This window comes from Brienomyrus brachyistius, chromosome 12 (assembly GCF_023856365.1).
Source record: "Brienomyrus brachyistius isolate T26 chromosome 12, BBRACH_0.4, whole genome shotgun sequence".
Classification (NCBI taxonomy): Eukaryota; Metazoa; Chordata; class Actinopteri; order Osteoglossiformes; family Mormyridae; genus Brienomyrus; species Brienomyrus brachyistius.
In genome coordinates, this window is record NC_064544.1 from 16,569,315 (window position 1) to 16,594,841 (window position 25,527).

General features: G+C 40.5%; 3 protein-coding genes across 6 annotated transcripts in view; all 3 read right to left on the reverse strand.

The window, feature by feature from the left end:
* LOC125704503 (macrophage mannose receptor 1-like) overlaps positions 1-25,527 on the reverse strand; it is a 138,905-nt gene that overhangs the window by 55,982 nt on the left and 57,396 nt on the right. The window lies entirely within an intron of this gene.
* LOC125704509 (macrophage mannose receptor 1-like) overlaps positions 1-25,527 on the reverse strand; it is a 151,077-nt gene that overhangs the window by 11,965 nt on the left and 113,585 nt on the right. The window lies entirely within an intron of this gene.
* The window catches only part of LOC125704512 (macrophage mannose receptor 1-like), a 90,452-nt gene continuing 74,920 nt past the window's right edge, over positions 9,996-25,527 (reverse strand). Inside the window, exon 5 of one of the 3 annotated variants that reach the window (XM_048970135.1) lies at positions 9,996-10,698. Coding sequence is in view for 2 of the 3 variants with exons in the window: in XM_048970134.1 (XP_048826091.1) it covers positions 12,444-12,658 (215 nt within the window). In the remaining variant the exon portion in view is untranslated. Of the gene's footprint in view, positions 10,699-10,719; positions 11,744-12,188; positions 12,659-25,527 lie in introns of those variants that run through there. The other 2 variants (XM_048970136.1, XM_048970134.1) reach the window with 2 other exon arrangements.

Below are 25,527 nucleotides of genomic sequence, written 5' to 3' on the forward strand. Positions count from 1 at the left end.
TCGGCAACTTGGCTGGTATGCAAAATCTCTTCCAGAGTAACCTGAGTACAAAGAGCAACCAGTTGATAAACCATAACTATCAATTCCAGATAAGGACTTCTAAGTCCTGATTGGTCACGAAACATCAACAAACCGAGCTCAAATTATAACAAACACAATTCTCCTGCTCTATTGGTTCACCTTGGTAGCAAGTTGAAATCCACCCATTTTACTCAATATTCCAAAACATGTCTCGACTACTAGACTCCTACTTGAGATATGGATATAGATATTGATTATATAGATTTTGATTCAGTGTAAATACATAGTTAGCATACCATTAATGTGACAACTACTTATACATTTCTGGTACCGCATAACATACTGCGCATGACCTATTGCAACTTCTTTATAACTTCATCTCTTTGTGCACCAGTTAGGGCAGCTTTGAATCTCTTCCTGCAGACGGTTTCTCTCCCCTCCGTTCCCCGCTGTCTGTTTCTCCAAGCTCTGATCTCTCTTCAGCATCTGCGGAACTAACCGCATGCAAACTATCATGAGCCAAGGACACACAGTATTCAAAACAATCCCTTCTTGCCTAAGGCCTAAGACATATCAGACCCAATATGCCCCCCCCCTCCTGGGCATACCAATGTCAAATTCTCTTTCCACAAGGACAGTACTTGTGGCTCTTACTGTATTTCACCAGGAATGTGCCTCTGTCCTTGACCTCTTCAACCTCTTCCTCTGTTTGCCTCCCTACCCTTGCACCATGCAGCTGAACTCCTTTTCGTCTTGCTGGCTTGTGAGTCTGTTCATTTCCTTAATTTTCTTCCATTGCTAAATTATGAGATTGTGTTGTGCTCTGTCGATATATGCTTGCCATCTGAAGGTTCATGAAATGTACCTCTGAGCTATTTTAGAGACCTGGGTGATCACTGGTCAATCTAGTGCTTTAAACATTCCCCTGTTGGTCAAGTAAAGATTCAAAGAGCAATTCATCAATTCAGGACACATTTATAAAGAAAAAAAACCTGTAATCCAGAGGTATGATTGACAGAACATGACAACTGGTTCGACCATTTTGCATGTAATGACTTGTGCAATGAACTCCTGCCTAGATGATTTTGGGTGCACCAGAGTATCAATACAATGCATTTTGAGCAACATGTCATAAAAAATTGAAAATGTAGTAATTAGCAGATGATGTTATACGTATAATTATTTGCATGACTGTGCCAATTTGCAATTTGACGAAAACAATGAGACTTTGCATTTATGCATAAATGCATAAGTGACTTGATGATGTGGAGGTTCTACTACTACTTATGAAAATTTCATTTCTGATCTGAGAAATATACAAAAATGATTGACAAAAACTGTATTTTGCAGTCTAGCAAAATTTTACAGTTTTTCTCAGTTGCTTTGATGCATTTCTCACAACAGAATTGAAGTTCTCAAAACCCACAACCTCTAGTCAGTTGTGTACATCATAGCAGCAATATCTGGTTGTTTTCGTCATTTTGCAATTGCTTTAGTGTATGTGCAATTCTCAGCTATATCATACATCAGCAGTTGCTAATGTCATTATGATCAAAATGCATTGTGCTAACCCTCTTTTGAACAGTCATACACTCCAGACAAACTTGGTCATTGTGAAAGTCATTGCAGTCAAAAGTATTCAACAAGATATTATTAGCTGTCAAGTGTATTTTTAAGGTTTCTACAAAACTTTTTTGGTATGTATTCGCAATACTAATGATTCCTGCACCATTTTCATATACATGGATGAGGCTGGCTTCAACTTGGCCAAAGGAAGGAGAAGTGGGTGTAATCTGATTGGACAGAGAGCTACTGTTGACGTGCCAGGCCAGCGGGGTGGAAACATCACATGTGCGGCTGTTTCGGACATTGGACTCGTATCCCTCTTGTGGAGCCATACAACACCTAACATCTGCATACCTTCTTGAACATCCTCTACAGAGAGCTCATTCCTGAAGAGGAGATTAGTCAAGAAAATATACCAATGTATGTGATCATTTGTGATCATGTGTGTTTCCATCACTCCAACCCAATCAGACAATGGTTTGCCAACCACCTCAGGATGCTGATGGAATTCCTACCACAATATTCCCTGTTCCTCAACCCAATTGAGGAGTTCTTCTCAGCTTGGAGGTGGAAGGTATATGACCATACCCACATACACAAATGACACTGCTTACTGCCATGGAAGCTGCATGTGGGGATATAACAGCAGACGCCTGCAGAGGCTGGATAAGACATTCTAGGTGGTTATTTCCACGCTGCATTGCAAAGGAAGATATCTGTTGTGATGTGGATGAAAATGTGTGGCCCAATATACAGGATTGGCTGCAACTGTAGAAAGCATTTAGAGTTTCAGTATGTATATATTGTTCCCCTTTTTGATTTTGTAATCGCTTTTTTTTCATTCCATATGTTATGCATAAGGCATTGAAATGCAGTTTTTGTTAGACTGCAATTGCAGTGTATGGTCTGTCACCATATACCTGTACAATCAATAAAATATTCTTCTTGAATCAATCACCCACAATTTATCTTTTATTTTTATGTTTCCTACCGTTGTCATTCAGATGTTTTGTGCATCAGAGAATGTTTAGATTGTGCCAATTTTATATTGATAACATGACTTTTATTACATTTTGCCTGTCATGTCCGTGGACGATGATTCATGAACTTGGGATTTTGATGGCACTGACATGTTCAATGATGTAAATACTTGCTTTTGAGGCATAGACTAAGGCTTTTGAAGAGGTTACCTAATTATCCATCCATGATGTTCTGCCATTTGCACTTAGTATTTTGAGAAATGCACTTGCTGTAATGCATATGTTAGGTCTATTGTGAGAAATGCACTTGCTGTAATGCATATGTTAGGTCTATTGTGAGAAATGCACCAAAGCAACTGAGGAAAACTTAAAAAAATGTTTACATTCAGCTTGATAATATTACCAACATATTTTATAGATTATTAATGTATATTTCACTTGATAGTGATATCTTTTATGGATTATAACCGCATATTTATCTCGACTGATACAATGAACTACTGCCTAGGTGTTTTGGAGAGTAAGACTATTCAACAGAAAACCAGTATAATACATTTTGACCAATATGTCATAAACAATTAAAAATGTAGCAGAGAATTAGCAGACAACTATACATTGTTATAGCGGGCGAGAAGGCAGGAGGCAGACCCCGAAATGCGGAGGCAGAATCCTTTATTTAGGAGATCGGGTCATACAAAAGCCAAGAGGGATGTGCTGAATTGTGGTCGAGGGGCAGGCGAAAGTCGAGAACCGTGAAGATCAGTCAGGCACGAGTAGACAAGTCGGGGATCCGGGAAGGAAGGAGGAGAGCCGATGAGGGAGCAGGGAAGGCAGGAAGGCGAGCAGGAAGGACGCAGCGGGCGACACGAACCGGGAAGACAATACACAGAGAGATCGCTAGGTATGGCACATCACTAAAATGGCAACAATATTTCGCACTGCCTGCTGGGTGAATTGTGGTTAAGTAGCCGACCGATCTGGTGGTGATTGGCGGCCGGTGCTCTGCCCTGCCCATGTGGGCGTGACATACATAATATTTACATGACTGTGCCAAAGCATTTGCAATTTGACCAAAATAATGAGACTTTACATTTATGGTGTGTACGAGTGAGTCGATGATGTAGAGGTTGTACAAGTAGTTATGAAAATATAATTTCTGATCAGTGAAATGTACCACAGCAACTGAGAAAAACTGTAATAATGTATATTTGGCTCAATAGTAACGTTTCATTAATTACTACCTAAAGAGAGATTACTGCTCCTTTTTTCTTCCTTAATTTATTTTACTCCAACCAGAGATGTACAGCTTTGTTACTTATTTTATTTATTTTCAAAAGGGACACTTTTTACACATAGTTTCATTTTCCACTTTGTCTTTGCAAAATTGCAGGCGAGGCCTCTGAGGAGGTCTGCAGGATCAGGTCTTACCTGTCTGTTGCAGTCTGTCCCAGGCCAGGCACAGGCCACGTGCAGCATGGGGTCAGGTGAGACAGGTGCTGGGCAGCCAGGAGGTCAGGGGCTGACGGGGGGCTGGGCCTTCAGGGGCTTCAGGAGCCAGAGTGACGGCCTTCTTGGAAGAACACGGAGAGGCACACTGTCCAGGTCATCGGTGAGGAGGGCATGGACTCCAAGAGAGAGACAGGGAACCCTAGCAGATAAGGGATAGATTTGGGCTGTCAGAATATTCTAAAGTACCTAAGAGTTTATCTCAATCTTCTTTACTCCAAGGTGGATGCAACAACATATCTGACTCTACTAACAGCAAATGTTTATTAGGCAAATTGCTAGAAATAATTATCAGGCAGCAAATGAGTCGGCATGATAATCAGCCCTGCCTCACACCCATCTCTCTGATAGGCTGCCTGGGTCAGCATCTTGTCCTGTGACAAAGCTGCCACCTTGTGGCAGCCTATTACCATGACAACACTGTCTCACCATGTCTGTTTGCGGGATTACGCTCCTCAGTTCAGAAGTATTAACTGGCAGTGTGGGATCCCATGTAGATGAATAAGAAATGACATACGGCCCATAGGATTGTGGCCCTGATTCATTACTGTGTGTCATTCAAGAGAAATACATTTTGTGAGAAACCTTCACTCCTTACTGTCATAACAAGGGACATTTCGTAAAATCATTTTAACTTCCACAACTATACTAAAACTATAAGGAATCCACTTGCAGAGTATCTTACCAATGGAGTTTTCACAAAATGTTGGTTTACTGAAAATAAATATAATAAGCAAATAATATAATGTAATACAGTGTAGATAGGGATTCACCAATACCAGTATTGGGAATCGGGCAAATACCACTCTCAAGTGCTGGTACTCGTACTCGACCAAAATTACCCAGTACCTACAACCAATACCACACTGTAGATATGATGTAGTTATGTTAAGTCGGCACACTGAAGTGCTGTTGAGGCAATTACGGCCCAATAAATAGTGCTGACCGTGTGGAGGTGAAAACGTCAGCTGTACCTTAAATAAATGATAATGATAACAGCAAAGCAGACTGTAAGCTCTGCTCTGTCACCTTATCTAAAGGAGAAAAAAATCAGTTAACTGCAATACTAGTAACCTTATAAAACACTTAAGACACCAGCATACAACATAATACAGTGACTTTGCTAAGGCTAGAAGCAGCTGCGGATCACTGCAACCAACATTAAAGGAAACACTATAGAAGCGAGAGAAGATGCCGAGAGAGATTCCGAGGGCAGCAGTTGTAGTAAAAACACTTACTGAGTACACTGCTCATGATTGTCCATGGTAGACAATGTTGGATTCCGACGCCTTCTTAATGTGCTGGAGCCCAAATATGAGATTCCAAGTTGTTGGTATATTACAGAGTCCGTCTTGCCAAAGGTGAACAACTTGGTGAAAAACCATGTTGTAATAGAAGGAAACAAGTGTAACAAGGAAAACTGAACATACTACAAACAGGGAGCAAAACAAGGAACAGTACAAAAATACAAGATCAGCCCATTAAGCTACGCAGCAGCCTGGGGAAAAGGAGAACAGACAGGGAACCAGAGACACTGAGATGGTCTGCAACATCTCTTGACTGGTAGAGGAACTGACATAACAAAAAGGGTAGGTCAGGGGCCGATTCTGACAGTTACGTACCTGACTGCATTGTTTCGACTGTAAAATTTGGTAAGGAAGGATAATGGTATGTGGTTCTTTTTCATGGGTTGGAATAGGTCCTTAGTCACAGTGAAGGTGGGAGCCAGGCCATCTGTCACAGCACTCTATCTCATTCCTTTTTCACAAGAGAACAGAGCACTTACACAGTGAGGTGTGCTTAGGGTTATGAACTTATGGAGACAAATAACTTTCAGTAGGTAAGTCCAGGTTTTTGACTGATACTGTACATAATCTTCTAGTCAGCATTTTAATTTTATTTTTTAAAGACTTACTGACAAATAAATGGTTTTGATTTTGCAAAATTACTGAGAGACTGTGGATGTGCAATAAAAACAGACAGGCAATAACAAAAGTTGCCAAATTACATTTGCAGAATGTTTGCCTGAGACTAACATAGTGAAAACATTTGTAAAAGAAGAGAAGTTTAGTGAGGACCGTGATTGTGCCGCCTGTCTGTCAGGCGAGAAGGAAATGGATCTCTTGCAAGATGCCAGTACTCTACCTTGGGGTCATGGGATGGCCTAAGTAACAGTCCTCCCAGCCTCCGCAGGAGCTGAACCTGGTCTTGTCAAGGACCTGGGGCCCATAAAGTTTGGGGTCACGTGTCTCCCTGCCACCCAGTGAGCGATGACATAGGACATGAGCAAGGACCAGAGGCAACAGGCTCAGTGAGATGCCTAGAGGATCCCATTCAGGATCCTCGGGTGGAGCTTCTCCCAGGCCATTCTCCAATGAGAGGACTGAAAGATGAGGAACCAGCACAGTAGCCACAGTTTTCAGACATAAATGAGGCGGAGAACAAAGGCAAGGACCAACCAGGATGCCAGTGAGATGGTGGGAGAGAATGGTGCTGGTTGGACCGCAGGAAATGTTGGCGGGACCGCCTTGGTGAGACTGCAGGTGAGATAGCGGGTACCGACAAGGTTGCAGATGAGGCAGTTGTGCCGACGAGACTGCAAATAATGAGTAGGGCACCGATGAAGTGGCTGCAGACCAGGAAGGTGCTGATGGGACACCAGAAGCTGCTGAGGAGGTGCCCACAAGGCTGCTGGAGACAAGGAGGGTGTTCAGGGGACATCTGGAGGTGTTGACTTGTGCACAGTTGTAGGTGAGGCCTCTGCGGAGGTCTGCAGAACCAGGTCATACCCACCCGTCTGTCTCAGTACCAGGTGCAGGCCTTCCTGGGCCAGGAACCTAGAACTCTGGCAACAGAGGGTCAGGCGAGACAGTTGCTGGTGAATCTGGGTCTGGAAAAATGGGAAAAGCAGTTGTCTTGGGGTTTGACTCTGGACACTTGGTGGCTTCTCCCAACCAGGTCTCTGGAAACATGCCATCCCCTTGGTTGACGGAGTGGCTGGGAGGTCAGGGGTCATTGGGGTGACTGGGAGGTCAGGGGCTGGCAGGGCACCCAGGAGATTAGGGGCCGGCGGGATGGTTGAGACTTCAGAGGCTGAAGGCCCTCTGACAAGAACAGAGAGAGGCATGCTGTCCAAGACTGGTGGTGCCAGCGAGACAGCAGTCCAAACCTCAAGGAATGCATGTGGAAGTGCAGGTGGAGAGGAAGCCGAAGAGATATCAGGTGTGACACTGCATTCTGGACAAGCTCAAGCAATACACTGGTGGTGACACAGACTAAACTGAGCTGGGCGTGGACGGTAAGCCCTCTCTGGAACTGGGTACTGGCAGCACAACCTCTCCTGACCTGGGTGCTGTTGACACGGCCTCTCGTGACCCGGGTGCTGGTGGCATGGCCTCTCCTGAGCTGGCTGCATACATTGACATTGCCACGAGTGGAGCAGCGAACTGTTACTCAAGAGAGACCTGGGGTGGATCAGACACCGCTGGGCTCCAAAGTTCTGCTCTCCTCCTCTGGCACATGGTGCAAGAAGAGTCAAGCTGAGCAGCTTCTCGCTGCAGAGAAGAGGTGGGTAGAATGGCTTCTTGTGACAGAGAAGCATTTGACAGAGGGACTTCTCATGGCAGAGCAGTGGGCTGAACAGCGACGAGTGGCGGGGAGCCAGCGGGCAAAGTGGAATCATCTATGAAAAATACCAGCATGATGTCTTGGCACAGTGAACGATTGGTGTGTGCAATTTGGTACAAGAAAATAGTTCCTACATGTATAAGGACGATCTCGTGGACGATTACGTCACCTAGAATTATCATTGTCCTCCTGCTACTGTCATACATATGATGTGATTGAGGTGTGGATTGATTCTGATTGTTAATGGACTAATCATCCTGAGATTCAAATACATCGTCCATGATTCACCCATAATATTATTGTGCCAAGGTTGAACTGCATAAACATGTTTTTTACTGATCACATATAACTTGGTTCTCACAAATAACTTGTTTCTCATGAAAGGAGCCAAAATTCTTATTTTGTCCTAATAATTCTCGTCCTGGGATATTTATTCTGTACAAGGACGCTTGTCTTGCTATTTTTGATTTACAGGATGCTTACTCTGTTCAAGAACGCTTACTTTGTTTTTCTCAGGGTTTTCCTGAGAGAAAAGGTGCTTCAACATGTTTTGTACACCATTTGTCGGTGTGTGGGAAATAATTATCAGGCAGAAAAATGAGTCAGCATGATAATCAGCCATACCTCACTTACCATCATCTGTCTGGTAGGCTGCCTGGGTCAGCATCTTATCCTGTGTCTAAGCTGCCACCTTGTGGCGGTACCCTGCCATGACAGCACCAGCTTACCTTATCTGTTGGCTCAGGCTCCTCAGCACAGAAGCAATAACTGGCAGTGTGGGAGCCCATGTGCTTGAGTAAGAAATAACATGTTGCCCTTAGGATTGTGGCCCTGACTCCTTATTGTATGTCCTTCAAGAATAATACATCTTAGGAGAAACCGTCACTTCTTCACAACCTTCACACCCTGGCGCTCAGCAAAAGGCAGCTCTGCTAAGGTAAGACTTCACCTCAGCAGAGCCGTATTAGAGTAAAGTAAATCCAGTGGGGGGAGGGAAGATGAAGACCAACCCTCAGGAATATACTGAGGTCATGCTGATTGCCTTTGCAGACTCTTCACTGAATTATTCTGATTACAAGTTTTATACATTGCAAATGTACAATTAAGAGACAGATGAAGTTGGACTTAATCTCCATTAATAATCAATATTTTCCTCTTGCATTATGGCTCAGTCTTTGTGAAATAAATACTTTTACAAAATATCATTCATGAATTAAAAAAGGCACAATCAAAAGAACTTCTTTATGTAACAGGAACATATGAAGTGAAAGGGGGACATCAATCTGCATTTCACCTGTATATTTACACATAACAACATATTTCACCTGTATATTTACACATGTTACATAACAACATCACTGCTAACTCTACCTATTACTCACATCACCTTTCCTATTGGGTCTGACACTTAAAATAGTATGCATGGTATTTGCTGAAAATAAGATATTTTACAATATTAACTTTCACACTTTAACTTTATACTTGTATAATTCATATAACATTTGGAACCATGCAACTGATTGGCTTCAGTTATGTAAGTTGCTTACAGGAGCCCCGGTTCAATAGTAAAATATTTTGCAAATTATAGTTGATGGGAGTGAGTGTTTCTGTTGCTTGGCAAACTATTTTTTTTTGTGGAAAATCATAAACGTTTAAATAAACAATCAAGCAAAGTATTACATGTTGTGGCCTATTAGTTTTAACTTACAAATGCTACTTCATGAACTCTTGTATAAAAGCAATAACATACTGCAGGTAGTGTGGCTGTAGTGCAATATATCACAGCTGTGATTATCTTTGTAACTCAGCCTGCAACCTCGTGTCTACGAGCATCACAGCTCTGATATACTGGAGTACAACCGCACTCCTTCTCATATGTTATTACTTAAATATGTCCATTGTTATTTATTTGCTTATCACTTTAATATAATCATTTTTGCGGTGGATAGAATCCTATTATAATTTTATCAATTTTGATAATTATAATGTCATGCATTTTATATATTTTCCAAACAAGTTTTCTTTTTAAATTGTAGTTGGAATCATCTAATTTGTGTTTGTCCCACAACCAAACAACCACTAAAATAACGAGAGCAAGTGAGAGTGTAGCAGGATGCTTAATGTGTGCTTTGGTGTTGTGTTGCATTATGGGTAGCACAATGGTACCATGGTTAATACGGTTGCCTCCCACCTCAGGGACTGAGTCTTCACCATAGTCCCCAAACATGCTTAGATGAATTTGAGCTGCCAAAATTTCCCATAGATATGAATGGTGTGTGTGTCCTGTGAGGGGTGGTGCCTCGGCCTGGGTTATTCCCACAATGCTTCTGGGATGGATGGTTTGTGTTATTGTGTGTGTCCATGGCATTTATTGCTATTGGTGTAAGAATGTAATCATTTATACAGTCATTATGAATTTTACAACCTGCTACATTAATGAGCCCATAGTACATAAGACTTTTTATTGACTCCTCATTAAGGTTAAATACATGTAGTAGGAACACAACACTCAACACACCTATGCAATAATTTGTAATTTGCTGTATGTTATTAAATGTTATTATCAGCAGTTGTGGAGGGTAACTTGTGTATCCAAAGGAGACCCATGCAAATGGCAGGAGAACATTCAAGCTTCACAAATACAGAACAAATACAGGCAGAGAGTTAAAACCCAAAACCCTGGAATCATGAGGCTACAGAAAATATTTTACCTCTAAATGATTATTATCCATTAAACTGAAACACACCAAGGAAAGCATTGAGCACTGTGAGGCTTAAAATGCAGTTATTAATTATGTTTCTGGATCAGCACATATGAAGGTTTATCTTATGCAGACGCAGAAAGATAGAAAATCACTTGTATTATCATGAATTCAGTAGAAAGCAAACATTTCTTTGCGTTATGTGCAAATTAATGCATATTGGGCTGCTCTGCTCCTCAGATCCCTCTGCGATTCCAGACACACTGAGGATTAATTTATTCCACATTCACGGACACCTGAAAAGGGAAAACACACAGATAAACCATTCTGTTACCTCTCCTATAAACCGATTGTGTTACGTGCTATAAGGGAGATACGTGCCGTAAGTTTCGGGTATGTGCCGTACTGTAAGTGTTACGTGCCATAAGTTCTGGAGGATGCCCTACAGGCTCTCCGGGCTGCTCGCTTCTCACCTGTTAGCTCGCTCTTCGTTCGCTTTACCTTTGTATGATTGCTCGTGTATGACTGTTTTGTTCCTGGTTTTTGATTCTCTCCTCATCCCTTTTTGTACCTTTGCCCTGGTTTTGACTTCTTGCATGGTTTTTGAACTTTCGCCTGTACTTCGACTACACCTCTTTGATCTCCCCTCTGGATACCTTCACTAGGATTGTCTGCCTTTTTGTTTATTCGTAAACGTGGGATTGCTGTTTGTTTGGTTAGAGAGTTAGGCTTAGGCATTGTTGTTTCGTTTTCCCCTTTTTGTGTTCACTTAGGATTAGCTTAGCTTGGGGTTGTATTCGGTAGATGTGTTTTTGTTTGTTTCTTTAGCCTTTGTCACTCCTGACGTTCGATACACCTAGTGTTTGTACAGTGTCTGTGAAAAACTATTAAAAACTATGAAAAGACTCCCTTTGTGTCCCGTGTTCCCTTCTCCTATCCCTGGTTGTCTTGTCCTTCCCAATTCCTCCTTCCCTTTCACTTTGTTAGGCTCCAACCATAGACTGGAGCGTAACAGTTGCTTATTACATAATGTAGACAGAAGCTGTATGAATTCCCACTTTGCTGTATGACTCTTTTGATAAAGGCATCTGCTAAATGTATGTAATACAATTTTATATTGTATGTTACACTATGTTACACAAAGTACTCACAGTGGAATAATAATTACAACAATACTGAAGATGTATTTACTTACAACTTCAATAACTAGATGTTGCAAACCCGTTATCTTGTCATTTATGCTCTTTAGTCCTTTAGATGGAAGATTTGGCCATCAGGTTGAGTCCTCCAGTATAGTTTGGTTTCTTCTGACATGCCTGTGCTGATCAGTTTTGCCTTTAGCTAGATAATAACACAACGGAATATTTCCTTGAGCATCCGTTGGCAATTTGTGTCTTTCTCTGTGTAGCTCCACAAGAGAACTGAACTGACCTGTGTTAACAGATGGCTGCTGAATGCAGGATCCTTTATGTCTCCATCAGTACTGATAGTCAGTCTCACCACTGTTCTCTTTCCTGTAAGAACTACAGAAGAAGTCAGCACACTTGGTCACATCCAGTTCCATACAAATTTGCAATCAAATTACAAACAGTCATTTTTAAATATTCATTTAAACATTAATCATTAGCAAAATGTACTGTATCAATTATTTTCAAAAAGTGAAACCATGCACATACACTTGCTCATTCATTTAGAGACATCTAAGCTTTTTTACTTAAAATGTAGAAAGAAGAACATTTCCTGTATTCTTTGTCCTCACTCTCTTCTGTTATCACTTATTAAAAAAAACACTTAGTAGTTCTTTAAATATAAATGTAATCAAATCACTCTGTATAACACATATCACATGTACCATGATCTGTTACACCCTGATTTGGGTTTATACCTCGCAGGCACTCAGAGCCTTCAGGCTCGGCTTCGTACCCCTGTACACCAGCATAGAACAATGTGTAGAAAAAGGATGAATGGATAAAGTTTCACCTCCCAAATAGATTTTAGAAAACATATTAGATTCCTACATGTGGAAAGATGTGCATTATTATTATTTGGAAATCACTCTATATGCCACATCATTAACAAACAAGATGCAGTCACATTTGGAAAATTTGGAAATTGGAAAAATTAGTTTGTTATGAGAGGGTAGAGGGAGTGAAATGCACAAGCAAAGCAAAGAGAAGACAAAACGAGATTCTGATGTAACTCTGTAGTTGTACATGTACTTATTCTGCAGGTACTGTGTTCGTGAATCAGTCTTACCTGGATATTTGGAGCAGATGAAGTTGAGCTCCTTAGTCTCAGGCAGGCTGACCCAGTAATGTGGGTCTTTAGATTGTACTGCCCCTGTGGTTCCACACAAGTTACTCTTGGATATGTTGTTTGGGGCCCAGTTCTGGTAGCTGACATTTTCTGCACTGACCCAGAACCAGAAGTTCAGGTAGCAGGAGAAGTGCAGCCCCAGCCAGACATGATCAGTGGAGGCCTTCTCAGCTCTCCTACTGACCCAGTACTGGATCTCCTCATTGTGGACAGAAGCCAAGTCAAAATAGTGTGTTCTGCAGTAATTCAGGGATACATTCCAGGTCATGGTTCTGTTTACCAAAATCAGGCAATCTAAAGCAGAAGGTAAGATGATTGTCAGAAAGTCGGTTCAGGAGAAAGTCATGTGACATTTGGAAACTTGGAGAAAGGAATTTATTACCAGAAGGGTAGAGGAAGTGAAATTCACAAAACAGTGAAGAAAAAATAACTTTCTGACGTAACTGTATAGTGTTACGTATACTTATAATATGAAATATAACTTTAGGTATGGTATATATTTAAAGTAATATAAATTAATATTGTTAGATAAATGTGAGAATTGCTCACTCCTCTCAGAAAAGTTACATCACTCACCATCATAGCATATGAATGGATGCTTTTCAGCACATGGTGTCACATCCCATGTCCCAGGCCAGGTGACCTGAGCTAAAGCACATGTGTTATTCACATAATCATTTTGGCCAATTTTCCAGTTACGGAATGAGGAGTTTGACAGGTCTGACCATCCCCATGTGTCCCGGAACAGGCCAATCCACAGCCAAGTTTTACTTGGAGCCATCTTATGTATCAAGTTATTATCTTCTTGATTCCTCACAGTGACCAGGTCTGTGTAACTCTGTCTGCAGTAGCTCTGAGCACTAGACCAATTCATTTGTTGGTTAATCCAGGTGAAGTTCCAGGTAGCATTTATTCCATCTTCATAGGTGGGAGCTGTGGATTTGATGTAAACAGCATAAGAAACAATAGTAATCCAGAAGTCATTTACATTTAACCTATTTAACAGACGATTTTATCCAGAGTTACATACATGTTTTGAAAGAGCAGGATCAGACAGTCCCTGGATTAATTGGAGATCAAGGGCCTTGTTCAGGACCCCAGTGGTGAAATCATTCTGACAGTCATTCTGGGAGCTGAAACAGTGACCTTCTGATCACAGGTACATTGTCCTAACCCACTGAGTTACTCACCAACCTTTGCTGAACAAAGCTCACTCTGACATTTCAATTGAAATGATTAATGATTAATGTTTTTAATTTAAAACCTAGCAATTCATATAAGAATATCGGTTCTTATGATGGCACAATATTCACCCAATTAAATATACATCAACTATGATTTTCCCTGATTCTAAAATGGGGGGGGGGGGGGTAGTTTTGGCATCAATAAATTATAGTTAGTCATGTGACACTCCTGGTTGATGTTTCTTTTATTCCCCTAAAATCAATATGTGATTCTGCATTGATTTGTTTTGCTGCCTTGTGGGGAAATCTGCAGAGCAAAACCATTGAAAAACCTTTGCCATAATCTCTATACCATAATCTCTATTGCATAATCTCTATGCCATGATCTGTATGCCATAATCTCTATGCCATAATTTCTATGACATAATCTCTATGCCATGATCTGTATGCCATAATCTCTATGACATAATTTCTATGCCATAATCTCTATGCCATAATCTGTATGACATAATCTGTATGCAGTGCCTTGAGTGGCTGCCTGCTACAGCACCCATATGGTTCTTTGTTTTCTACATTTTCTTACTAATGTAAGTTTGTTTTTTTTCCATCTTTTTACGTAAACCTGTGACTACCATGCCATGGAACAGGAATGTTTTCCTGCTTCTATAACCATCAGCAGGCTTATTTCAATCACAGATGGCAGCTTTCACATATACGCATCATGGTCTGCTGGACCTGCACCCCCCGTTCTCACTGAAGCCAGTGATGCTGGTCAAACTGCTGGCAGAGCTGGTGTGACACCATCAGGGTAAGAAAGCTGGAGCTCAGCTGTAGAGGCAGAAGGTACAAACCTCCCCTCCATCTATCATGGGCAACATAAGGTCACTGACAAGACAAACTGGTTCTCAGCGCTGACCAGTTGCTATGAGTTCTACAAATACTGCAGCCTCATGTGCTTCACGAAAACCTGGCTGAGAACCAGCACTCTGTACTCCATAGTCCTAATAGGTGACTATAACATCATTTCTGCTGATAGGAACAAAAGCGGTAAGAAGAGAGGAGGTGGAATCGCTGTTTTTCTAAATGAGAAATGGTGGCAGCCCTGAACACGTTACAATAAAAGCACAGGTTTGTGACTCGAACATGGAGCTTCTCACTGTGGGACTGTGGTCATATTACATGCCAGGGGAGTTTCTACATGCCGTTGTTTTGCTCTTATACGTGCCACCATTGGCAGATGCTGCAGTAGCCACAGATAAAATATATTCTGTGGTTAGCAAACTAACCACTGACCACCACACTGATTATATTGCCATTTCTGGTTATTTCAACCAGGTTTCACTCTCCTCCAGCCTCACCAGCTTTCATCAGTCTGTGGGCTGGACCACCAGGGGATCCAGGACGCTGGACTTGTTATATGCCAGAGGGAGGCATACAAGTCAGTCAGGCTACCACCCCTGGACAGCTCTGATAACAGCATTATTATTACTTTTTCCTAACATTTATTTCATTAATACTCCATAATTCTCAGTTTTTTAAGGATACTATTTATGTCTTGTGTACTTTTTATTTCATTTGCACTACATTTACTTGTGTGCATGGTGAAACATCTTTGCATCTTGTCTGTTTTGCACTGCATGCACTGTACTTATTTGCTCCTGTATGCAGTTCAGTTTTATTCAGTTTTATTTGTAAAGTGCGTTTTCACAACATTACATTGTCTCAAAGTGCTTCACAGCATCCCCACCCAAAGCCCCCAGTGAGTAAGCCATAGGCGACAGAGGCAAGGAAAACCTTAGGAGGAATCAGACTCAGAGGGGGAGCCCATCTGGTTTATTCAAAGGCATATTCTATCTATCAAAAAGAACTGGCTAATGTTACTCACCAGTATAACAGATGAAATACCCCGTCGCACCCCGATATGAACAATTAATATTATTCCAACTGCCGTCGTCTCGCATCCCAGCACAGTAATTGCCATTATTCTGGTTGTACGTTGCACCCGTATCCCAGTTGGTGTACCCTGTGTCTTCTTCTCCTGAGGACCACTGCCATCTCCATGATGTTCCATTCTTCAGTCCTATCCAAGCATTTCCAGTATAATCAGAGCCAACAGACTCAGTCAGTCTTTTCATTTCCTCCATATTGCCAATGGTAGCCAAGTCAGTGTAGTTCTGTCTGCAGTAAGCCTGGGCGTCAGTCCAGGTCAGGTTTATGTTTACAAAATGGTACTGATGTGAAAGGCATGAACAGTGGCTGTGAAACTCTGCAAGAAAGTCACACAGGCAGAGAGACACAAATACACATGATCACAAATAGAAAAATATAAACCTGATCTGACAAGATGAGGAAAGGCTTTTGTAAGTCTATCTTTGAACTGACAGGCTGATGGATATACATTATTATCAAAGTCATACATACTGTAAATAATTAGTTTGTATGAATCTAAATGTAAATTTAGTTGTTGTGTCTCTTGCATGTATTACAAGTGTAACACAAGGGTCCTGCAAACATCAAAGAACGATCCATATAATATGATTGAATTTTGGCAGATTTGCTCAATACGTAAATTTGTGGGGCCCTTTTTATAATTTTAGTGCAATATGAAAGAAACTGACCTGAAATCAGTAGGAGTTTCAACAGAAGAAACACATCAGAACGCATCATGCTGATCCAACGGGCTGCAGAAAACATTGATTATGGTACTGATCATGTAACATACATTTCAGCACATGCATACACAGGTTTATAATCATACCTTCGTGGGGAATCTTCATTGATTTCTATTGGGAAAACGCTAATCAGAGGATGATGACCCTAACCCCTACCCAGCCCTAACCTTAACCACAAGTAACCAAACTGTCATGCCCGGCTCGTACAATCCCCATGTGTGCCACGCCCCCTGATTATCCACGTGTACTTCCCCGATCTTGCCCAGCTGTGTCCTATTATTTTCGCCCAGTCTTGTCTATTTCAGTCCACGTCTTGCTTTGCCTTTCTTCCGTCATTGATGTTAGGTATTGTCAGTGATGTCCCTTTCTGCCCGTGGTCTTCCTTCCCTTAATAAATCCCCAGTTTTCCCCGCTTTTCACCTCCCCGCTTCGTCATTCCCTGCCTCCTTCCTGCCAACCTGCCCGTCGAGACCCGCAAACTCTGACACAAACAAAATATAAGACTTTTTTGACTGCATTCACAGATCTGTGTGGGGATCTGAAAAGTGGTCCCCACAACATCAAGAAACAGGATTTTAAACCTAATCCACACATAGACCCCCCCCCCACACACACACACACACACTATGCATAGGTATGTTTGTATGGATTTCCTTTCATTTCCCATTGTACAATAATAAAATCCAACAGGTCTCAAAATATTTTTGCAGTTTAAAAGAAATGCAGATGTGAAAATCTACAAGTTTACCATTAAAATCTGAAAACCTAATTTGTTCTTTTTCGTTCACAGAGATGGGATCATAAGAGTCTGTCAGGCACTCAGACACAGACATACAGTCTCACATGCTGTGTGTACATCCTCAACTGACAGACCCACAGTCAGAAAGGATGTCTGTCTGGTATTGCTTACACCCATTTTTAAAGTAATATAAACATACAGATTTGAGTGGCAGCCCCCAGTCCTTTGATTATCTACTCCTGGGCTTTATGAATCATAACTGAATGGCTGTTCTGGCCACCCCATGCCTGTCATTACATTTATGCCTGTAAAGTCCCAGTAAGTACAGTATTCACAAAGCAGCTTCTCTGGCTCCTTCCTGCCAGCCGCCACGTGTCTCTGTAATGCCTCCTGCCCTCTGATCTGGATGCACTGACCTTAATTTCATTCTCTGTATTATAGGAAATATGGCACATGTACATTTTAAGGCAGGGCTTTCCAGCCATATTTACAGTAATGTGAACTTCTACAAAGAAAATAATGGGTGGTGATGATGAAACTTGCTGACCATATTAATCCTCCTTTTACATCCACTCTGCTGCAGCCACGACGGCAAAGTGATCTAGTTAGTGCCCACTGGTCAGAAACTACAAAATGGTTAAATGGTCATTTAACTACATGCTCAGATCTGTGTTTCACTTCTTTAAATACATTTTTTCCCTTAAAATTACATTTGCGCAGACATTGATTCGCCATGATAAGCTATAGAAGTATGCTAATATTTGAATTGGTTTAATATTTTGCAACAGGTTAACTACATTTACCTGTTACCAGTTCTTTTCGTTCTTTTGATAAAATCTCTGTGATTTCGGCACATTTGGCTGCATCCTCCTCCAACGCTCTTTTTATTCTTAACCTGGCCTTTTATTTTCTATACTGTTACGCTAACTGCTATTTTACCAAGTTAAGCAATCAGTAGGCTCTAGTGTTGGGAATTCCGGCTCTTATGGCTCCCAAGTGGCTCTTCAGATTTTTTTGGTGCCTAAATGAATTTATTACCAAAAATAATGTAAAATTATTAGTGAAATGAATTACTATGGTTGGAAATCATGTGCAATCATTTTAGCCAATTGTGTTCTGCTTTACTGGAGTCATAGCTTTTTGCACAAACTGTCTCACAGAGCTCTAGGTTGTAGGTCTAGGTGGTTGTGGTGCTGTACTGGATGACGGTGTAGACATTGACAAACTGGCACTTTCAACAGTTGCAGAAGACAAACTGTAATTAGTAGCAGGTTCTGTCACGAAAACGCTCGCGATTGCTGGGTGAGCAGGCAAGCAGGAATGCAGTATACGGGGCAAAACGGGAGTTTAATTGGGAAGACGGGGACCGGGAAACAACTCACGCTTACAAACATCAGGTAACATCAATGACGGACAAGGGAAACCGGGGAGACCAGAACTTAAATACACAGGACTAATCAAAGTAACTAGACAAAGCTGGAGACGATCAGGGAAATACACGTGGGTAATCAGGGGGCGTGGTACACACGAGGAGCGGACGAGCTGGGCATGACAGGTTCACTTGCTTGTCTTTTTTCTTCCCACTGCACTGATGGACATACAGTTCTCATGTGCCGATGCAGGTTATTTGTAGAGCCTGTTCGATATGAGATTTTAACCTTGCAAGCTCTACACTCTGCCTTTTTATTATCAATGTAATTGAAATGTATCCAAATTTTACTCCGTTTCCTGCAGTCACTCATTTTGTCGCGCGCTTCTCCTTCCCTCCTGTTTCTCTGTCTGTGCCTGCGATTGCTGTATTTGTCTATGGATGCGATTGCTGTATTTGTCTATGGATGCGTTTGACTTCACGCAGTCGTTGGCAGTCGTTTCCGTTTATGATTGGCCAGGTGTACAAATAATTATTTGAAGGCAGTAAATTACATCATTTGAAAACAATTCCAGAATATGTTTTAAATAAAAGTTTTTCTTGTTTCTTTATGTATCACACATAATTGTAACATTTTAGACAGTGTTTAAAGTTTGTTCTTCAATATCCTCAATTTCATTTCCATTTTTGTCCATTTTTTCCACAGTGTGCAAATAATGTTTGGCTACATGTATAATGAAAAACAATGAATATAAAATACACATAAATATAATATAATATAGTGTTCTTTTGAGTGAATAACATTTTGAGTAACAAAGGATTTTTTGCAAACTTGTAAAAAAAATCCATATTTGTTGATAAAGATGTTTTTTGCAAACTTGCCTTAAAAAAATCCATATATGCTGATAAAAATGTTTTAACAGTAAGTTATTTTGTATTATTCTTGAAATATAATACTATGTGTATATGTGTAAAATAAATAATAATCTAAGATCTTCATATTCCTCAGAATATTTTTAGTAAAATTACAATGTATTTTAAAAAAGGCTTAAAAGATGATGGTTAAAAATGTCAATAAAGGCCGTTACCTGGTCTCTGTGAGTCTGAAGGGTTTCTGCTTTTCTGTCCTTGTTAAAATGATTCTCTGTGCCTCTGACAGTGACAGTATCTACTTAAATGAACAGAATGTTCTGGAATCCCTCTGGACGTACACAGAACTTGTATGTACTGTAACACAGAATATGCATATTTGTTTTGCTTTCTGGTTCTTTCAGGAGGTGGGGAAATATTTGCATGCTTGATTAACTAAAAGTTAATGAGTAACTGAAAGGACTATAGATTAAGGAAGAATTAAAACACTTTTTGTTTAATGTATTGTAACAAGAAAAGCTAATTCTACACTGCTGTTCTGTCTTATTTTATACTGACAAGTCAAGAAATAAAAATACAAAACACAAAAGGACCTTATTTTCTCTCTATTCCAGTGATAAATGTATTAATTAAAAATAAATAAATAAATAAATATTATGGACAAACACATTTTCTAACACCTACCTCATATTAATTATAAACTGCAGGGCTTTCTTGCAGAAGACCAGGTGTTTAGATCTGGCTGAGATGTTTTATTAATGTTTCAGGCACCAGTGAGGTTCTTCTTCTCAGCAGAGCTTTTGGTTTACAGAAGGTTTATTTACAGGCTGCAGGTTATCCATCCATGTTCCACACCCTCCTGCCCTGTGCAGAGCATATATCAAATAACGACACTGGTAGAAAATTCAATCTAAAATGGAAAGTTTGCTGTCAGAAGAAAAGTTGCCAGAAGTATTTTGTTAAACATACAATTTTTCTTCCAACAGAAATGCAATTTAACAATATTTTTTTAAACTAGTTAATGTTACTATCAAAAGTAAAGAACCATACCTAAGAAGCAATGAAAAATACAGGATTTTTACGGATCCTAACCCTAATCCTTAACTAACCTTACAATTAGTTACACGTAACCTTACAATAACAACTTCAAACCATGATCAAACCACGATAGATATATTAATATGATATAAATACATAATTCAATTGGCTTTTCATGTGGAGATCTGAAATCAGATAGAATTTCTATTTTCCAATATATGTGACATAATTATCCTGTACAATTTCATTGGTTCTTGCAGCAGAGTTATGAATGGCGAAGCTCTGGATCTCTGAAGTTGGATTCTATTGAATGGCCAATTCAGACTTGGTGTTAAGTGAAATACTCAGGCGAGTTTGCTGGGCAAGAACAGGGATACCATGGTCCTTAAACCAGGTACTGGAAGCTTTGGCACTGTGGGCAGGTGCCAAGTCCTGTTGGAAAATGAAATCTGCATCTCCATAAAGTTGGTCAGCAGCAGGAAGCATGAAGTGCTCTAAAATGTCCTGGTATACAGCTGCATTGACCTTGGACCTCAGAAAACACAGTGGACCAAGACCAGCAGATGACATGGCACCTCAAACCATCACTGACTGTGGAAACTTTACACTAGACCTCAAGCAACGTGGATTCTGTGCCTCTCCTCTCTTCCTCTTTATCCTTCATGTAAATGAACAATCCCACATATACAGACAACTTGTTACATCTTTTTTAAACAAACAAATAAGAATGTAGATATTTTTAACACAGAAGTCATGTGCATATCAATGCTGTGGCATGTAAAACTATTCCGAGCAGCAGATTTGCCTGAAGTGCAAGTGATGCATATACAGTACTAGTCAAAAGTCTAGACACACCTGTATGGAGGTAATTCTGTGCCTAAAGTATTAATCAAAATTCTGAAAAGCTTTTGCTACTTTTTAACGGGTGCGCGTGTCTTAGAAAAGGGTGTACACCTTACACATCTCTTGGTCAGCTGGAAGCAAAACATAAAAGAGATGAAGGAAAAAAATATGTTATTCTATATTTTGATATTTGCAATGTATATTTTCATAATGATACTTAATAATTTGTTGCACTTTTCAAAATTGTAATTAAGGCTTTTGGCACAAAATTAAATCCATACACCTGCTTTTAATGCATTTGTTTCTGTTTTAGCTACAACATATGGACAAAAGTATTGGACCACAGCCCAGTCACTGAAGTCAGGTGTCTTATGCAAACCAATTACCACAGACAGGTTTACAAACATCGGTGAAACAATGAGTCGTTCTGTTACTGTCATATGATGCCACCTTTGCAATAGGTCAGTTTGTGAAATTTCTTCCCTGCTAGATATTTCACAGTCAACTGTAAGTGGTATTATTGTAAAGTGAAGGCAATTGGGAACAACGGAAACTCAGCCAAGATACTGGCAGACCATGTAAAGTACCAGAGCAGGGCCACTGAGAACTGAGTACAGGAGAACGTTATCTGTTATAACAGAGCATGATGAAGGATGGACAATCCACAAATTAGCTCACAAACAGGTTTTATTAAACAATACAGAACAGAAAGGGAAATCGAGAAAACAGACAGAGCACCAGGGGTCAAAATAAGTAAGAACAAGAACTAAACTATAACCAAAAGTAAAGTAACACTAAAAATGCAACTAAAAAGACAAACATTAAGACAGGTGGGGCCCAATCAAAGAGCAGAATACTAAAAACACCGGAAATAGCCCACAGCAACAACAGGGCAATGACAGGTACATGCTGTATATACAGGGATAATGGGGGCTAACAAGGGGCAGTTGTGGGTCATTACAGACAAGAAGAAGGAGAAGAAACTGGGATGACCAGCAACATCTGCTTGCCATGAGGGGAACTAACTTAACAAACAGGGCACTGACAGGACCCCCACCAAAGGTGCAATTACCTGGTAAGCGAGGACACCTCCAGGACAGAAAAACAAAAAAAAAAAAAACGAAAACCAGTGAGGGACAACACTACACATGGAAACCAAGAGAACCCATGGACTACAGACTGCTGCAGGGCATCAAACCAAAGGAGAACAAGAACCAGAAGCATCACAGAGAACTGAACTTGGGTGCTCAGGGTACATGGACCACAGATGACATGCCCAACAGGAAGAATAAAGGGGATATGACCAGGAGGTAAGGGAAGCCAAGGAGGAGGAAAGGAGCTAGGCAGATGAAGGGATCTGATGGACTTGAGATACAGAAGGAACTTAGCAGAAAGGCATGGGAGCGAGCAGAGGGACACGAAATTGGGAAGGTGCAGGACCGGACTGGAGACTATGGGACTTTGGGGTTTTTAACACTAGACGGGGAGCAGGACACAGGAGGCTGGGCAGGGAGGACAACCGTGGGCTTAGTTCGAGGATGGTCAACTAGGCTGAGCAGTAGCAAGGTCCATGAAGACACGGTTGTGTGACAGAAATTTCCCACTTTTATAAATTTACTTTGTATATCATTATGAAGATCAGGCCTTATTTATCAGAAATTGAAGCTCTTAGTCCAGGAACTTTGCATATCATCATTACAGTAAGTATTGTAAGCATTTACTAACAGGGCTGCCACCTTGTGCAGTGAGAAAAAACTGCAGGTGATTCAAAGTGCAGCAGCACATCTGATATTGCAGCAGCTGAATTCATCTCATGTTCATTGGCCCCCTGTAGGTTTTTGTAAGTCCTTGGTGTCTGCTTTCAGAGCCATCAGTGGAATGGCACCTACCTACATTCAGCCACTCACTGGGACAAACGTTCTGTCTCTCCTTCTTCAGTCCACAAGCCAAAGCTGCCTAGTGATCCCTCCACCACATAAAAATAACATTTAACTACAGGCATGTTGTACAGAATGTGTTGGATAGTTGTGAATTACACATGTGGGCTTACACATTTGGAACCATAAAAATGAATGCCTTCAGTTATCTAAGTTGCTAACAGGAGCCCCATTTCAATAGTAAAATAATATATTTTGTGAATTATTATATTTTGCAAAGTAGATGGGACTGAGTGTTTTTGTTGCTTGGCAACAGTGAACAGTTTGCTGGTGGGAACTATTTTTTTTTTTGCGGAAGACTGTAAATGTTTAAATAAATAATCAAGTCAAATATTACCTGTTGTGGCTCATTAGTTTTAACTTACAAATGCTACTTGATGAACTGTTGTATAAAAGCAATAACATACTGGAGGTAGTGTGGTTGTAGTGTAATATATTACGGCTGTGATTATCTTTGTAACTCGGCCTGCAGCCTCGTGTCTACAAGCATCACAACTCTGATATACTGGGGTTGGAGAGAACTGCGGTGGATAGAATCCTATGATAACTTTATCAATTTTGCTAATTAAAATGTCATGCATTTTATATATTTTCCAAACATAACGTTTTCTTCTTAAAACTGAATTGGAATCATCTAATTTGTGTTTGTCCCACAACCAAACAACCACTGAAATAGCGAGAGCAAATGAGAGTGTAGCAGGATGGTTAATGTAAGCTTTGATGTTGTGTTGCATTATGGGTGACATGTTGGCACCGTGGTTAATACTGTTGCCTCCCACCTCAGGGTCTGAGTCTCCACCCTGTTCTTATCTTATCATCATGGGGTTTTCTCTGGGTTCCCCAGTTTCCCACTCAGTCCCCTGTGGAAGAAATTTCTCGAAGTCCGATGTTTAAGTGTTTGACAGAACTTTATTATTCAATGAGCTCAAATGGAACAGACACTCAGCAATCATGCGTCTCGTGTTCTGCTCTCCAAGCAACAAATGCATACATCTTTTATAGCCAAAAATGCGACAGTTATCTGACAAATCAAGGACAAGTCGGATATCTGGACGTTCCAGTTACTTCTGCCTTTCAAGGTCCAGGCAGTTCAAGGAAAGTTTGGCCATCTGGAGATATCAGTTTCTTCAGTTTTTTCAAGGTCCACCTCTCAGTTTAGAACAAGTCTATCTATTTGGGACTTTTCCTTTTGCTATATTATTCTAGGACTCGTTGTTCTCTTTTTCTACATTTTATAATATCTTCTGCAACAGCTTACTTCTCAGGTCATGCCTTTGCTTTGACCTGGGCCTCTTGCTGAACAAGCAATATATGGCAAACATATTAATTCCACTATAGAAAATAGAAATCTCTTACTTAAGCATATTTGCATTATTGTTTGATACGTTCAGTTAATGAGAAGTAAATTACATTGTTTCAACCACAATGTGTAAATCAACAACACCATTATAAACTCAATTGTTAATTACTGATTAGTTAATGCATTTTGCATAATCATCTATATTTTATTATTGATTACTGATTAGCATAATTAAGAATTTTCTATCACACCCCAAACATGCTTAGGTGAATTAGAGCTGCCAAAATTTCCCATAGATGTGAATGGTGTGTGTGTGTGTGTGTGTGTGTGTGTGTGTGTGTGTGTGTGTGTGTGTGTGTGTGTGTGTGTGTGTGTGTGTGTGTGTGTGTGTCCTGTGAGGGGTGGTGCCTCGGCCTGGGTTATTCCCACAATGCTTCTGGAATGGATGGAACACAACACTCAACACACCTATGCAATAATTTGTAATTTGCTGTATGTTGTTAAATGTTATTATCAGCAGTTGTGGAGGGTAACTTGCAAATGGCAGGAGAACATTCAAGCTTCACAAATACAGAACAAATACAGACAGAGAGTTAAAACCCAAAACCCTGGAATCATGAGGCTACGGAACATATTTTCACCTCTAAATGTTTATCATCTATTAAAATGAAACACACCAAAGAAAACAATAAGGACTGTGAGGCTTGAAATGCAGTTAGTAATTATCTGTTTCTGGATCAGCACAAATGAAAGTTTATCTTATGCAGATGCAGAAGCATAGAAAATCACTTTTATTATCATGAATTCAGTAGAAAGCAAACATTTCTATGTGCAAATCAATGCATATTGGGCTGCTC